Source organism: Pagrus pagrus (genome assembly GCF_965226575.1).
Source record: "Pagrus pagrus genome assembly, chromosome: 13".
NCBI classification, from domain to species: Eukaryota; Metazoa; Chordata; class Actinopteri; order Spariformes; family Sparidae; genus Pagrus; species Pagrus pagrus.
In genome coordinates, this window is record NC_140197.1 from 10,358,169 (window position 1) to 10,376,089 (window position 17,921).

At 40.0% G+C, this 17,921-nt stretch overlaps 1 protein-coding gene across 1 annotated transcript; it reads left to right on the forward strand.

Annotated features, from left to right (window-relative positions):
• Positions 1–12,105: 12,105 nt before the first annotated feature.
• On the forward strand, positions 12,106–17,324 carry LOC311267358 (prostaglandin E2 receptor EP1 subtype-like). The gene is made up of 3 exons (XM_084370409.1): positions 12,106–12,390; positions 13,744–14,645; positions 16,288–17,324. The coding sequence occupies exons 2-3, from the start codon at positions 13,791–13,793 to the stop codon at positions 16,561–16,563; spliced, it is 1,131 nt and encodes a 376-aa protein (XP_084226535.1). The 5' UTR covers positions 12,106–12,390; positions 13,744–13,790; the 3' UTR covers positions 16,564–17,324.
• The last annotated feature ends 597 nt before the right edge of the window (positions 17,325–17,921 follow it).

Consider the following 17,921-nt stretch of genomic DNA (forward strand, 5'->3'; position numbering starts at 1 on the left):
TCATGTATGTTTTTTGGTTGCCTGAGAACCCTCATCAGCATGTTTCATGGTTTAGTCTGTTTGGATTAGTCTCTGTATGCATTTGATTTTTGATGACTCAGACAAAATTCAGGTGAAAAGTTGTTGCCTCTTGATTTCCTGTACTTTCCCTCCATGTGACAAATGGAAACACCTCACAGAGATAAGATATGTGAAAGAAAAGCACTGTGTTGTGCTGTGTGAGGTTTGACACGTACTGCAAATTTCACACGTGATGGCTGGCAGCAAACACATTAGCTACTCCCGAGGAATTTATAGACTAACTGTAAAGTAGATAATTACACAGAATTGACTGCGTTAGCTTGATTTATGGTGCAGCCTGGACAGAGGAGCCTAATTTGGGAAAAATGAGCACTCCTATAGTGAGATATTTTGTGAGAATCAAAAAGAAGTGGAATTGGAAGTCGACAGGGGACAATGCTGATCAAAGTCAGTCCCTCTACCATCTCCATGCCTGTGAGTCCTTCTCTTGTTCCTTTGTTGTCCTTCACCCTTTTTGTTCATCTAGATCAAATATACTGTATGTAGTTCAGATGGTGCTGGATATGAGCTGAAATACAAATCATACAAAATGTACAAATTGCGTATCAATTATGTTACCACTGCCGCTGTTGTTGCACATCTTTACTTGTGTAATCGTGTTCCTCCTGATTTCCAGGAAGCAACTGCGCTATGAACATCGACTTGGAAATGCAATCCAAAGGTTGGTTTTCATGGCATTCTGAAATGAATAGAAACCCAAGACGGCCATGGAGGTGTAGCAGGAACTTTTTTTTTTTTAAATCCAAAGCCGTGATATGTTTGGAAAATGGTTGGCAGTATTGTTAAGCATATGTGATTTTTGGAGACTCGCCTACAAACATGCAAAAACACTGGAACTTTCCGTTAAAGAGACAGAAATAAAAAATAAAACGTATGATGCATCATATGGTATAAACTGTGCATGTGTTGTTATGAAAGGAGTATGTATATTTGTAAATCTGCCCATTAAGTGTGATAAGTAATGATGTGGGGCAAAAAGGAGGCAGTTCGCATGTTTTTGCAGTTTCCCAGCAGTTCTGATGTTTAGTCAAAACAAGCTATTTAAGAGTCGATAAGCAGAATAAGCACTGTGGCTCTGTGCAAAAGCTCCACTATTTAACAAGGGGTGTCTGTGAGTGCCAGCGTGCCCCCGTGCTGGGTGAGGTTTACTGTACGGGACAAGTTAAGTGTGTTTCCATCACACATGAAAGGCCAGATTGATCTCAAGGCCAAATTTTAACCAAGGGACATTTAGATCTCTGCAGGGCGCTCAGAACATTTTGTCCAGTTCAGTGAACATTTGTGAAGAGGTTATGTACAGCTGCGTAATTATTTATTTTTTTACAGTAACACAAAGCCAAGTTACTGAAATATGAGAAAAATGTAGCTTTGCAATCAAAATGCCTCTCCTGAAACAAGATCTCCGACCCATACGATTGCTTCGCTTTTTAAAGACACTTTTAAGTGTAAACAGATTTTTGACCACCCTTTATACTCCAGTTTTGAATTGCAACTCTTTACTATTAATAAACCTTTTACTGTTTTAACTGCAGTTATCGTCCACCAAAATATAGTGAAAACTTCATTTCTGATTTTGCAGACTTTTTATCTAGATTCACTATTCACTATGAGAGAATACTGATCGTCGGTGATTTTAACATGCACATTTGTTGTGAGGACAAGCCACTAGCTAAAGATTTTATTAATGTCCTTGAGTCCTTTAATCTTACACAATCTGTCTCCCAGCCAACACATCAGCGTGGTCATGTGTTAGATCTGGTTTTAAGCTATGGCTTGACCCTGTCAATCAGTGAAATCCGTGTGTTATCAGTTTCGGATCACTCCGTGATTTTATCTGAAATACTGGCTCCAAATCAAGTTAGCCTAGGAGAAACATCAGTTACTACAAGGACATCCCGCTACATAGGTCCAAAAGATGTAAATTAACTAATTGCGAGATTACCAAAGGTGATGGATGATGTTTTCGATCAGGCATTTACATTAGACTCTCTTACAGAATCTTTCAACGATACTATAAAAGGTTTGCTGGATTTGGTGGCCCCGGCAAGGACAAAAAAGTGTCCACAGAAAATTTGTATGCCCTGGCTAAATGACAGTTTAATATCCCTTAGAAAGAATACCAGAAAATTGGAACGCCAGTGGCGTCATTCCAAGTTCGAGTTACATTATCGAATGTGGCACGAAAGTCTCACCTCTTTCCAAGCTAGTATGTCTGCTTCAAAGGCAACATATTATTCAGATCTGATCACAAATAATAAGCAAAATCCAAGACTTCTATTTGACACGGTTGCTAGGCTCACAGTGTCAACAGTCAATCAGCTGCACTGATCTTTCAGCAAGTGATTTTATTGAGTACTTTAAAGAGAAAGTAGACAACATTAGAAATAAGATACCTCAGTCTTCTGTAAATGATTCTTGTGTTGTTACCACCTTTCCCATTTCTGAAGGACAGGCTTTTTCTGTTTTTGAGCTCACCACCTTGCCCGACTTGACCAAAGTAGTCATGGCCGCAACATGCTCTTTGGACCCCCTACCAGCATGGGTAGTTAAGGAGTTATGGTCAACTTTAGGTTCTTATGTATTAACTATAATGAATGTATCTCTTTCCACTGGAATTTTTCCGGCTTGTTTTAAAGCTGCTGTGGTTAAACCCCTGCTCAAGAAACCAAATCTTGATCTAAACTCTGTGGCAAATTATAGACCTGTGTCTAACCTGTCTTTTTTATCTAAAATCCTTGAGAAAATTGTCTCATTTCAACTCATGAAATATCTATCACTTAGCGATTTATTCGAGCCTTTGCAGTCTGCCTTTCGGGTTAATCATTCCACAGAAACAGCACTTACTAAGGTGACAAATGACCTATTATTGGCCGCTGACTCAAATTTAACTTCTGTTCTGGTGTTATTGGACCTGAGCTCGGCATTTGACACAGTGGATCATAGCATACTTCTGGATAGGCTTAAAACCCATTTAAGTATTTCGGGTCATGTGCTCAAGTGGTTGGGCTCCTACCTGACAGGTAGATCTCAATGTGTTGCTTATAACAATACATTTTCAGATGTCCCACTATTATTTTCATTGTACTTGGCACCACTGGGTCAGATTTTACGTTCTTCTGGAGTATCATTTCATTTTTATGCTGATGATCTACAAATTTTCCTGCCTGTGACAACTGTAAATGTAGCAGATGTAAACAAGCTAAACACCTGCTTGGCTGCCGTGAGGGATTGGTTGTCATCTAACTTCCTATTTCTAAACTCTGCAAAAACCGAAATGATTCTTATTGGACCATCTACATCTAACCATCAGCTTGATCAGCTCTCCCTGTCTCTTGATGATTATGTTATTCGCAGTAAGGATAGTGTAAAAAACCTTGGTGACCTTTTTGATCATTCTCTTTCATTTGAATTGCATGTAAAGGAAGTGGCACGTGTTGCATTTTTCCATCTGAGAAGGATTGCAAAGATTCGCTCTATCCTGTCTTTTAAAGATGCTGAGGCCCTCATACACGCCTTTGTAACATCTAGGTTGGACTACTGTAATGTTCTTTTGTCAGGGTTGCCAAAGAAGTGTTTTCGAAGCCTGCAGATGGTGCAAAGTACAGCAGCACGTATTTTGACCGGCTCATCTAGATATGATCATATTAGTCCTGTGCTGGCCTCCCTTCACTGGCTTCCAGTGCAGGTCAGAGCTGATTTTAAGGTGTTGTTACTCACCTACAAAATAGTGAGTGGTCTCGCACCAGCTTATTTGACCGATCAGGTTGACCTTTACGAGCCTGCATGCTCCTTACGCTCACAGGGGACTGGGCTTCTTAGTGTCCCGAAGGTGAAAAAGAAAAGCCTTGGTGAGCGGGCATTCTCCTTCCGTGCACCAATGCTATGGAACAGTCTTCCACAGGATATCAGACAGGCACACTCACTTGACATTTTCAAATCTAAACTGAAAACACATCTTTTCTCTATTGTTTATAATTCTTAAAACTGTTCGTTTAAATTGTTTTATTTATTTTTTAATTGTATTTTATCTTTTGCATTGAAATTGTTTATCTTTTCTGTATTTGCTTGTGCTTTTTGCTTTTTAACGTCTGTAAAGCACTTTGATGGAAAGTGCTCTATAAATACATTTATTATTATTATTATTATTATTATTATTATTATTATTACTCATTTCATTTTTGATGGGTAAAACAAATAAAAACAGCCTGGACGAATAATGAGAACTGGATACAGCGTTGGAGGCAGAGCGGTGCTTGTAGTTAAATGCTCATGTCACTATGCTAACATTTATCAATGCCTTTGGATACTTTTGGTCATAAACCAAATTATTATACAAAATGTTTTTTGTTTTTTTTTATCTTGAAGGTGGAACATGGCTGAAATGACCTGCAATTGTTTCACTGTTGTTCTAGTGAGACATGTCAGGAAACACACTTTAACTGTTGTATATGCACAGAGTCCTGGAATAAAAGCTGTTTCCTGAAAGATGAGATTATAAGGACGTGATTGTCACTACTGTATGTATATTAATGGTCTTCTACAGTAGTTTCTAACTCTGATTCTCAGTAAGAATCTGGCAAGTTCATTTTGCATTTGGACAGAGCTGGTGAAGAGCTGGTGAAGAAGGTCAATGCAAAATAAATAATATTATTTTTATTTATTTATAATTTTTAAAAAATATACAATTAAAATACAATAATATGATATATTTGATATTAACATGAAATGAATAAGTGATTAGACCTTTGTTATATATATTGTTGTGCAACTACAAATGTTTCCAGATGAGTTTTTGGTGCGTTGCGGATGAGTGGAGAATGAGGCTATACTTAACGTGAATAAAACTTTAAAACATTACCTCATCCATGAATATTTCTCCTAACAAACAGACTTTCGCGAAAGTTTGACTGCGGGATCATTTTTGTTTATTTGTATCACTCAACAAGTGTTTATTCGCCTCCAAACGGCAAGATTACTTTATTGTGCATCAGCCCTGAGCTAGAGAGTGACTGCACAAACTGAGGATGTATGTGAGTGTGAGTTTGAGCCCATGTCAATCTCTCACTAAATTCAGCACTCACCAGAGACTCCGGTTCTCTGTCTTCTTTTGCCTCTTCTTCTGCTCTTTGTAACATTAACGTTCATGAGGTAAAGTACTTTTCCCTTCCAGCTCAGCAGTCAACATCACAGTACATAAACACCCGCCAATGGAGGTCACCTCCGCTGATCGCTGCTGCAGTCAGGTTGATAAACAACGATTATGGCCTTAACTATAACGTATGTAGGGGTACCACAGAAGACATTTGGGTCTTACATAATGTAGCATCTAGTCCAATGAGTCCTGATTACTTCACTTTCCCCTGCAAGTCGTTGGCAGCTGTCTCTGGTTTGGAGTCTTTGCTATAATGTTTACGTTATGTTGACAACATTTGGAGCTCTTCTCACCAGGAGCGCAGCAAGTGACTCCACTCCTCTGTGGAAAAACTGAGGGCAGAGATGAAAAATTATAATTGCGCAGGACAGACAATTTGGACCTCACACTTGAGTGAAAGTCTTCCCATGATTTACTAAAGGTCTCTTTTCAGCTCTGATGGGAAATGTCAGCATAATTATAGGATCCGAAGGCGAGATGTATGAGCTTTATATTACTTGTTGTTTTATAACTTGTTTTCCCATTTTTACATAACATGGCACTTTTTTTGGGAATGTAAAAAGACATTTCCAAACTGGAAAAAAGTGATCTTGGTTTTGAAGCAGCTTTTGTGGCTTTAAATGACCTGTGTCCATTTAAATTAAATTAGTTCTTAAAGCAGGTGTCATTTTAAGTTACTATAGTTATTGGATCAAATCGCTTTTAGCAGCAAACCCACAAACAATTATCACCTGTCTCCGTCAGCGAGTGTTTTAACATCTTTCGACGCATTGTTTTGGTTTTACAGGCTGCAACTTCACCCATTTGGTTTACTATCAGGGCTCTTATCAGGGTCGTTTCCAGGAAAAACAGGTTGTTTTTAGCAAGAAAGCTCTGATAAATCAACTGTATGCTACCTGCCCAACACCAAATGGCAGACAGACACAGTTAGCAGTAGCTACTGAACATAGTGGAGCATTTAGCAGCTAATGAGCCAGATACCTTACTCAGGAGTTGGTGGAGGAAATAATTGCTAATGTCGCTCTTTGGGTGCTGGATGTGTAAGATTGCCATACCAAATATAAGATGATAGTGTTAGCTTGTTGCACAACCCTCAGGTAGCCAAAATGAAATGCAGCTGTCATGAATTTGTTGGATTGTAAGGAGTTTTTAATTTACTGTAACCACGCTTCAATTCAGCTACATTGTTAAGATAATAACACGACAAAAAATAATACATATGTTCTACAAATACAGCCATTTATTATAAATGAAATTACAAGGCAACCAAACAAGCCATGATGTCATATGAACTGATTCATTATTCTTTTCAAAAGCTCCGGCAATTAAAAGTTGTTTTACTGCTGAAGCCGACCTCCTTTCATACCAGAGGAGACACTGAGATAAGTTACATCATCCCACGCCTACCATTCAGCGCAATGTGAAGACAGTTATGGGCAAGGGCAAGTAGGAACATGATCAATGTCACATCCTAGAGCAGAATGTGAGGATGAGAGACCAGCAGTGGAGTTTAAAATATCTCTGACTCACCATATGTCTCTGTGTGTAAGAATGGGTAAAGAAGCTGTGAGAAAACTCTGTGTCAGAGCATGACAGAGTCACTGCAGCAGACACATCCACCGGGCCTTTATGATGCACATGTCCTACACGTTTTTTCATTACATAATCGCACACGTCACATTACCAGACACCACCAACACTGCAGAAGGCCCGTTCTGAAATTACAGACAGCTTATGCATTAAATAGAGTTATGTTTTACGGTCATCTGCAATGGTGACTTCTCTCTGTCTGCGGCTGACCTCTTCAGAGTGATGCAGTCTCCGCCACGCTGTTCTTTTCACATTCACATTCACTAATGGGGTTTTCATTTGATTTATACAGTAACTGAATGACAAGTGGCCTCCGCTCTTCTGCTGCAGCTATTTCACACTTCGGTGAGTCAAGGAAGTGCCCATTCGTTACGTACACTCGCTGAAAGACAGGAATGATAATGTGAGCGGCTCGGTGATTACTGTTCATCCAAGCAGCGGAGATTATAGAGGCCCGGCCATACATGGAGGCAGAACATCAGTCACATGAATGTGCTTCAGGTGTTTGGATGTGTGCATGCTTTCACAACAAACCAGATATGCCAATATTTATGTGGTAAGTGCGTCACCATGACTGTGACAGTAGTGACGTGATGCACCCTGAGGAGCACAACAGTGAGGTCAGCTGACGCACTTTTATCCTCTGGCGACCAAATCAATAGAACCAATCATGATTTTTACAATGACTTCTGGGTAGAAAACCCCTGCGTCACGCACAAGCTTACACACAATTTAATGGCCTTTTCTAACATGAAGTTATTTCCAAGTCTATACATCTAATTCTTCTAAAATGAATGTCTGATGCTTTCATATCTCTTTAGTGGCTGTTGGGCCACACACTTAAGTTGCAAGTCTGTGGTTTATCGTAACAGTTTGAGTCTACCTCAAACTAGCCCTTAGTCTAAGTTTTCACTGTTGGGTGGACATCATAGACGCAAGCAAAGCGGTGCTACATAAAATAAGCATACTGTAAGTTACAGTTAACCGCTCTGCTGAGCTGAGCAGCAGAATCACATAAATTCTGTACGCATTCTGATTTCACTAAAACTACGTAAATGTGAAATAGTCACCCATAACCAGTGTCAGCAACTTTTTTGGTTTCACCATCATTATTCATTAGTAGGTAAAAGATTTTTCATAGAGTCACACCTCCAGGTTGCAGGCTGTGCATGTGTGTGTTTGAGATATACAGTATATACGTGTATATGATCATGTAGGGTAAGTGTCACTGTGAGTTCCCATGTTCCTGGGACAAACAGTAGTGAGGAAGCTGCGGTTTACTGCTCTCTTGTTGAGGGCGTCTCCAATGACCCATGTGGGTGCATCAACTCCCCGGTTGACAGACTATCCTCAACGTCAGAGGGGTTTCCTCTCAAGGCCGCAGCCCCCTGGAGGACCTGCAGCTTTTTGGTGCCTCATGTATTTCAGAGGAACGCTGAGATTATTTTCTTATCATGTACTTGTGGTTTTCATACGTGCAGAAGTACACTGCAGTGAAATTAGGGGAATCACGATTCTTTGGAGCAACGAGTTATTTCAGGAGAATCCTTAGGGACTGTATTAAAATTATAAGGGGTTATCAAGGAGTCATGGGTCAGAAAAAGGGAAGAGTTTTCTTTGGACTAAAGGCACAGTATTTTCACGTCTCTGGAAGAGCGAGTGGAGAGACAGGGGGTCGGATCCGTCCAGTTTAAAATTCACCCAAATTCATTCATTTCTATTCTATTTTAACTCCTTGTTGATATACATAATATTTATGTTGACAGCCACAGCTCAGGCATTATGTTGGTTACATGACAGACAACTGAACTTATACACAAGTTCTTACATAATCTGAGCCAATTTATATTTATTGTTGAAATTTTAAATATGGAGTGTGGTTAAATTATTACAGCTCATGTTCCTCAATGCGCTTTGAGCTGTTCCAGCGTTCAGGTCCCCCAGTGGCAGTAAGTTACTGATTAGTCGCTCTGTATCTATTGACAGAATATCTGGAATTGTCAACATTTAGCTATTTTTGCATAAATCTGGAAGATTTCCCAATTCAACCTAACAGTGCAATGTGTGTATCGGTGTTTTTTTGTATTGTTCTAAAGATATTTAGCTTTAATTGGGGTACACGCTTAAATTAATTGTACCAATTCAATACTGTTGAGATATTGCTGGTCGGGTGAAAGTCAAGGGGAGGGTTCAAAGAAAATATGAATATTGCTGTGGAGGTTCTTGCTTTTTGTGAAAATAAGATTCAGCCAACATTTTGACTTAAGTTACCTTAAAACCATAGACTGTAAAACATGGACACAGTCTCCATCACGTGAATTGAATTCTATTAGAGGAACTGATGAATTAGCTTGACCCAAATAACTATTAAATGACATAAAGGCTGGGAGTTAGTTTTAGTAACTGACTGATATTCACTGTTGATGAACCAAAAAAGGGCACAATACAACAGGACAGATGTTTTTAAAAGCTGATAAGCACAGGTTCCAGTGAAAATGACTCTCGGGCCACACACATCTTCTGCAGACTTACATCATGTTTTCTCTGCCTTTAAAGTGTTCTTCAGAAACAATACCTTTCCTACCTCCTCTTTTCTTTTTTCCTCTCCCTACATCCACACTCTCTGGTGTACCAGATGGACTTGCCTTCACTCTGTGCGGTCAGACGAGGGGTGATTAGGGTGAGCCTTTGCAGGACTGTGTAGGCAGGAGTGGGAGGACTATTATGTTTTGTATCTGGCCCTTCTTCCAAGAAATTATTCTCATCCTAAAGAAAGAGTGAGATCTTTCTCAGACACACAAGTATTGAAATCATTAATCCAGCTTGCCTTATAAAGATAGATGATTAAGGGCAAAATGCCAGAGACTTTGCAACAAGGGAAAACAACAGTCAACTCAACACATTATCAAGACTTGCGCCCGCATGATGAAAATGCACTTTCTCTGTGAGATTGTGAACATTAGATTGTATATAAAAACCAACAAGCATGACAATTATAATCATGCAAAAATGCCTGGACTAAAAGCATGGTAATTATGAGGTTTTCAACAAATAAATCCTGGAATTTTTGGTGGCTGTTTTTTTTTTTACAGAAAATGCAGAGAATGGTGTGGAAACTGACTGCAACCAGCTATATCTGAGCAGGCTGCCGTGTTCTTCTGCTGCTGTGAGGCCGAGGAAGGCCTGTCATAAAAAGACTGTTTTGTGTTCGACAAACAGTTTGACATGGTTGAGTGAAAAATGTGAAACTGAGGGCACTGGCCTTTAGATGGACACATAAGAATCTGAAATTTAGCAAAACACGATGACCCTCAGGAACACAGCGCTGGTATTTCTGTAAAACTCTGCATGTTTTAACTCGGTGCAGGGCAGTACCACTCAGCCAGCAGATTCCTGTGTAATGAAGTGAGGCATTCAAAGTCCAACACACAACCCTGGACAAGCTGGCGCTCATTGGTTTTCAGGAAAGTTGGAAAGATTGTCGAATTGATGTATGTTTGCTGTCCACTGCAGTGTGCAACGCAAAACCACGAGTAAGGCTTATTTACGGCTGTTTTGGCATGTGGTTTCCCTTTTTATGGTGTGTCCCTTTGGTGCAAATTAAAGTTCGCAATCAGCATGCAAGTAAATAGCATCCATGTGGAGTTAAGATGCAGCAGCAAAGCCTGGAAATCTCAGAAAGACACGTTTTCTCTGCTGCTCCGAGAGGCCGTTGAGTCGGCTGGTGGCCGTCTTTTCCATGATTGCTTCTGCAGACAGACAATGGCACACACAGAGGTGGAAAAAGTGCTCCAAAGCTGACTGAATCAGATGTTTTATGGTTATAAACCCATTTTTCACCATTTTACTTTCATTTAGATGACTGTCTGGCAGTGAAACCGACTAAAGTATGATCAAATATGTTTTTACCCTGAAATGAACTCCTTCTGCGGTCACATAAAGCATTTTTGTGTGCTACTGTAAATACAATGAGTTATCACAAAGCCTCCAGAGGAACATCCAAAGAAAATAAACTGTTTCACTCCTTTTGCTTTAACTGTGTTATAATAAAATGGCAGATGATCAGCAGCCTTCTCTCATGCTCCTTCCCATCCACTAACGCTGAGTTCTTCCATTTAGCCAACTCAGGTGTTAAATCCCTGTCAGGCTGTGGGATTTATAGCACAACTGATTGGCAGGGATGCATTAAACTCAGCTAGTATGACTTCTTCCTCACCTGTCCCCAATGGCATGTTGTCTGACTTCTTTGGCAGGCCTAACATACCTGCAAGTACAAGCAGACATGCACAGGCACAGTCTAAGATGTACTTTTAAAACACATGATTAAAAAGTTTTTTCCTGTGAGGAGTACATGCAGAAATGTTCCAGTCCTCGCCTCGCCTCACTGTAAAGAGGACATTTTTTGACACACAGCTGCAGTGTGTATAAGGACAAAGAGCCATAGTGTGTACCTTAGCACATGATTTTACAGCTAAGTCCTTCTACTGTTTTGACATAAGGTGTCAGTGAAGTAAGAACACCTCTCACTGGAGGAGGAAGCTCTGGCTCTTTCCATCACTGCAGCCGTATGTACTGTGGTTTGTGTATTCCTCCTGTATGCTTGTCATGAAATAATACTGGGATTTTACCAAATTGAAATGTGCAGTGTTCTCCTCCTCCCTGAGGCGCGGCCCTGGAGCATTAAACCCTAATTTCCCCCGCAGCAGTCTGGCCGGTCCTGTGGAGAGCTGGAAAATCATTTGCAGTCACAGCTGCAGCTACAGTCTGTGACAGAGATGTTTGTAGTGGCGAGGAGCACAGCTGGTTTACATTGATGGGAGCTGACCACAGGGATGTTGAGGTTGTTCAGATGAGGCTCAGTGGAGCAGGGCAGTTTTTTTAATATCTGCAGAATTAACAGAGAAGGGGACAAGCAGTAAAAGCAGATAGGTAATGCAGGTTCAACGACTTAAAGCTTTTAAGAGCCTAATCAGTGTAGTATAACCCATTTTTGTTTAAGCTGCTGTGATATGAAGTCATGCTTATTTTTAAGGGGAAAAAATTACATCACTGCTCATAAAAGTAAGAGCTGAAGGCAGGTCTGCCCTCAGATTTTAAATTCAACAGGTTTATGTTGTCATAAGCTTCATATTTAAGCCCCTACAACTCTTAATTCTTCATCTGGATTTGAAATCATCATATTCTTCTGTGGGATTTCTCTTTTGTCTGTCCACTCCATGGAGTCTCTGTTCTGTTCTGAGGAAGTCGTTTCCTCCAAATGACACCCAGAGGCGAAGCGAGCACAGTGCAGCTCCGCTGTATAAAAGCAGCCAGCCACAGCCACACTAACTGAGGACATGCTTGTGCAATGTAACAGGAAGGCTGCTTGTTCTGAGAGGGGAGTTTCAACATAGCCGCAGAATGAGGAACTATTTCAGGTGAAGAAGAAGTGTTCTTTCTTTGGTACAGCACAAGAGGATATCAAGAGCAATCTGGATTAATTTGTTTTTTAAGTAGCCACAGTTATGAGTAAATCAGTAAATCACAAGAGTGATCCTGATCATCTTCATGGATTTCTTATTTCAAAGGTAAGATTTCTTTCATGTAAAAGGTCAATGCAAAGACAAATGGTACCCTTCTGACTTCACTTTGTTTTCTCTTCCATCTTTTTTTATTTTTTTTATTTTTTAGCATTTTAAAATGTTAAATTTGGTCCAAAAAATTTTTACAGCAAAAATTGGGTTTAATCAAAACAATTTGTAGTCAGGGGATTTGGAGAACGCTTTGCTGCCAATTACAAAAGTGAGACCATCTTAAGTGAAATGCTCCTTTAAACTAAATATTGGCTGTTATCATCATGTGCGTATCATTATGTATTATCATCAGTATGTGGATTTTTTTTATGGTTTTAACAGTGTATTCATTTGTTAATTAGTTATAAAACATGTTCAGAAAAATAATCATAATGTGAATAAAATAAAGAACAAAATGAAACATCAAGAAAAATTAAGGACTATAAAAATGATGTTTGGTTACAGAAAAACATCAGAAATACATTTTCCCAGCTCCTTGCATGTTTGCATACACAACTTGTTGACCGCTTCATTACTGCTGCTGCATGGTAGCAGTGCTTATAGAGGAATGTGTGCAGCATTTCTCAGTGTCAACAGAAACTGCCAGAACTTGTCCGGACTTCCAGTATAGGCTCGTGTGAGGAGAAAATTGAAGCACTTGAACCTCAGAGAGGGCTGAGAGCTCATTTTTTGTGGGTTAAAGTTGAGTCACTTTGTCCTGAGCAGCTTTAGTAGTGACATAACTCATGTGAAGATGCCCCCCAGTGCAATCATGACATAATATTGAACACCTGTTAGGGATTGTATGAAAATGATTAATATTGGAAGTGGGTGACAAAGTGGGAGGGTATTATAAGTTTTATTTTGTCCAAAGGTAGAGTAGTTTGACTTTTCTGGGAGAGCGAGCTGGGGGAGGAGGGTGAGTCTTGGGGTCCTTTAATTTTTTCACCCCCCGAATAATATTTTATTTTAGCCTCACATTGATTAGGCTAATAGTTACATAAGAAGCAACATGAGGGCTATGTGAATGAGTAATTGTGTTGTCTATGACAGATAATAACACACAACTCATCTTACGCATACATCATAATGACACTAAACCTTATTCATTTTTATTTTTAAATCTGAATCTTGGTGGTGTAAAAATGTAAAACTGTAAAAATTATATTTGGGGTACACGATTTAAAAAGTTGTATCAGTTGAGATATATTTAGTTCCAAAGAAAATGATACCTCAATCAAGGGTCTTTTGTTTTTGTTGTTTTTTTAAAAATTGAAATTAAAGATTCAAGCCCCCTCGCCACCGCAATAATTCTCATACAGTCCCTCATCAGTCAGCATGCTGATCCAGTCTTTTTCTCCTTTTCAGTATCTTCTCAACCAGAGAAACCACATCAGACCCAGAGCGCAGCGGTGATGTTGGCAATGCAGCACTTCAACTCCTCGGGTATTATCGCCCACTTTCCCCCCTCTAACCACACCACCATGGTAGTCGTAGCACATAATGCCACCAATCCAACAACCAATCCCACATGGGCTGGTCTCACCATGACCCTGGGCATCCTGTTCAACGTGGTGGCCCTCTGCATCCTTGCCAAGGCTTACAACCGCTTCCGTCGGCGGTCTAAGGCCACGTTTCTGCTCTTTGCCAGCTCTCTGGTGGCAACAGACCTGGTTGGACATGTCATCCCCGGGGCCCTCGTACTGAGCAGATACTCATCAGGCACAGGGTCAAAAGTTGATTCCTCCAGCATACGGGGTGATCCTCCGGATCCGGATGTCTCTTGTCTGTTTCTTGGAGGTTGCATGGTGTTCTTTGGCCTGTGCCCTCTGTTCATGGGCTGTGCCATGGCTGCTGAGCGCTGCCTAGGCGTCACCAAGCCTCTGCTCCACGCTCGCCTGGTGACCACAGCACGGACAAAGTTGGCACTGGCCCTGATCTGGCTACTGGCTTTGTGTGTGGCCCTTCTTCCCTTCTTCAGCCTGGGGGCCTACACTTACCAGTATCCAGGGACGTGGTGCTTCATCAGGGTGATGGAGGGCACCAGAGCCACAGATCTGGTCTTTGTGATGCTGTTCTCTGGACTGGCTCTGAGCTCTCTGGCTCTGGCCTTTGTGTGCAACACCATCAGTGGGATCACGCTGATAAGAGCCCGGCTAAAGAAACGATCCTGCACCCAACGGCGGTCAGCCCAGTCTCATGACACTGAGATGGTGGTCCAGCTGGTGGGCATCATGGTCACCTCCTGCATCTGCTGGAGCCCTCTGCTGGTGAGTGTTGGGTAAATCATCTGACATTTAATCCCATTTTAAAAAGGCATATTTCAATGTGATAAGATGTTATTGTATTGATATTTGAACTGTGTGTCATTTCTCAAGTCAGTGTTGTGTGTTGAGACAGAAAATGTATTCAGTTTTTTATATATCACAATTAGCTTTGATTACTGCTACAGGTTTTAGACTTGAGGTGGAGTGAGTCGCACCATCATTTATAAGATGACTAACAATCTACAGCGTGATTGACAGAAATATTGGTAGATTTTTAAATTTCACACAAACAACAAAGTGATCAACAGACCTTTAAACATGGAAACAATCAAGGATTCAATTGAGCTGGTTGTGTCACGCTTATAATTTCACCCAAATAGTTCAGAATGAATGTTAAAATTAAGAAGGGAAGAAGCCGGGCTTTGCATCACATCAGGCGGTTGAACACAGTAGGAAACAGGAATTTCACAACAATTTTAACTGACTTAAGTCACAAGGTTAAAATATTGTTACTTTATCAGACAAAAAGAGGTAACTTGTGGCTTAGCAGCTGCCTTAGAAATGTATTTTTACATTAAACAATATTTTAAAGGTGAAATTTGTAAACTTGTTCACTGTTAAATCACATTCCCATGTCGTCAAATGCTTTTTGTGTTGGTGGAGGGCCTGACCTACCACAACCCAAAGTATATGACCTTGGAAAAAAGACTCAACAATCAACTATCTTTCTCGAGAACAGCCTTAACAAAAACCTGAACAATCTCTAAAGTTTCTTTAAGGTCAGAAAAGTCCAATATTCAGCTCTTTGTTGGAGCTGTATGACGTTTACATGGAGTAAAAAACTCAAACCCAAGACCCAGTATTTTCTATTCTTCACTTGTCTTGTGCATCTTTTATAAACATTCCACGTGCATAAGTTTGTTATGACTATGTCACTAGATCATCGAGGTTAAAAGGGTGAAACAGTATATTATCGTATTTTGGTACATGTAAGCAATCTTTCTTGCACATACAGGACAAGAGGGAACACTTTTAAGTTCTTAGATAACTCCATAGATGCAGCATCATTTGCTTCATGTGAGCATTATCATGTAACATTTCTATAAGCATCTCCGATTATTTGGGATGTAGGCCTAAAAGGCAATTACAACATGTTGGTTATGTATAAAACACAAACATCTCTGACATATCATATTACATATTAAAGGTGCCATAATGTAGAAAGTGAGATTTCCTGTCTTTTTCATTGTGAGGCAGGTCTAGGTGCTATATAAATACTGTGAAAGTATCACGATGCTCAAACAACAGAGAAATGTGCACAGCTTGTATTTAGAAGCTGTGCAGCTAAACAAGCTCTCAGGACTTCCGTACGGTTGTGATGTCACAAACATTGACCAATCACAGCAGAGACAGGCACCAAATCAGAGTGTTCAGACAGAGGGTGAATAGAGGTGCTGCAGCAATGGACAGGAATTACAAAAATGATGTGTCTTTGAGCAATAAAGCATGTAGGCTTTTTATAGGTGACACCCAAAGTACTTATATATATCACATAATGTGGGACATTTAACTAACATCACACTTTACTTGTAAATATGAGTTTATTAGATACAGGATGATCCTAAACCTGTTTCTTTTTTTTCAGATCTTTGGGATGATGTCAGCCACACGGTCCTTCAGTGGCTCCCTGAGCAGTGACATAGACACTTATAGGGGCCTAATGGTAACGGGTGTCAGGATGGCAACCTGTAACCAGATCCTGGACCCGTGGGTCTACATCCTGCTGCGACGCGCCATCCTCAGGAAGATCTACCGCATCACTAAAAGACAGGCCAGTTTGAAGGGAAGCATGTTCCGCTCTGTTCGATGGGATGCCAGCTCCTTTCAGAACTCAGAGAAAAACATTGTTAATAAGATTTAAAGGGACCTACAGAGGAAGACAGGGGACGCGTCTGCTATCTCTTTTGAAGGGATGCTCATTCACCAGCAGCACCACCAGATAGCCCTGAAGTTGATCATCTGGATTATAATTCCATGTCAAAAGGTCCCAATGAAAGAGTTTCCTCTCTTGGCTGGTGGGAATGAGATCCCCCTGTTTATGTGTATGAAGTGTCATGGGTTGAGATCCAAAATGTCTTCTTTTTTAAAAAAAAAATGGAAACAACATGTTCAGATTTTAAATATCAGAAAGACCAGCTAATAACATCATCTTGGTTTGGTGTATGAACTCATTATAAACTGCTTATAGTTCTTATTAGAATGCAAAATGGCCCATATGCAGGACCTGTTTGCATGTCAGTCTGTCCTCTATGAGAGCAGATGTAAAAAAAAAAATGTTTCAGTTGGAGTATCATGTGTTAACTTTTTGTTGAAGTGAACAAACATCTCAACTCAAAAGTTTTGTATTCAAATGTTTTTTTTCTCTGACATAATGTAAAAGTCAATGACTTGTGTAAACGCTCACATAGGAGAGCAAAAGAAAAGGCTGTGCTTTTACCTCAGCTTGAAGATGTGAAAAACATGTGAATGTGAATGTGTGTCTTTATTGTGCGTCTGTGAATGTATCTACAGTATTTTCCCCAAGTGTCTTGGGACTGAAGTGAAGCTATGTGTCGCAAAAGCTAATTGGATGTGATGTTAAGATAAGGGAATGTGAGATTACGTAATAAATGGTTATCTCTTCATGTTTCATCTCATTGTGGTCTATAATTGAAGTCATATTTCTACAACTTTGTCAAGATAAGATCTTATTTTTGATATTCCTCTACATTCTGACTGAGGAAGGCAGGGCACTTGTGTCTCTTGTGACCGCAAACATGGCTCTGCTCATATACCAACATACAGAAATCATTTCACTAAAATATCCTTTTCTTTATGTCAAGTCTCATTTAGTGAATTTGCATTAGTTCCTTGAATCTCACCCAAACAAAGGCTATGACATGCCATCATGTGACGCCTTTATGTTCTGAATGGGTATAAGAATGAGTCTTTTGTCACTCTGAAGACAAGACACACTACATGTGATGTACTTCAGCTCTCTTATTATCCTGCCAGTGATTCTCCACTCTGGCTAAAATATTCAATATCATTATTCTTGGAGGTCAGACTGGAGCATTCAGTCAAGTCAGTTTCATTTATATATCCAAATATCACAAATCACAATTTGCCTAAAGGAGCTGTACAATCTGCACAGCATACAACACCCACAGACCTTAGAATAAAGAAAAACTTTAAAAATTAAATAAAAAAAAAACAGATCAACCAAATCAGATACTCTGA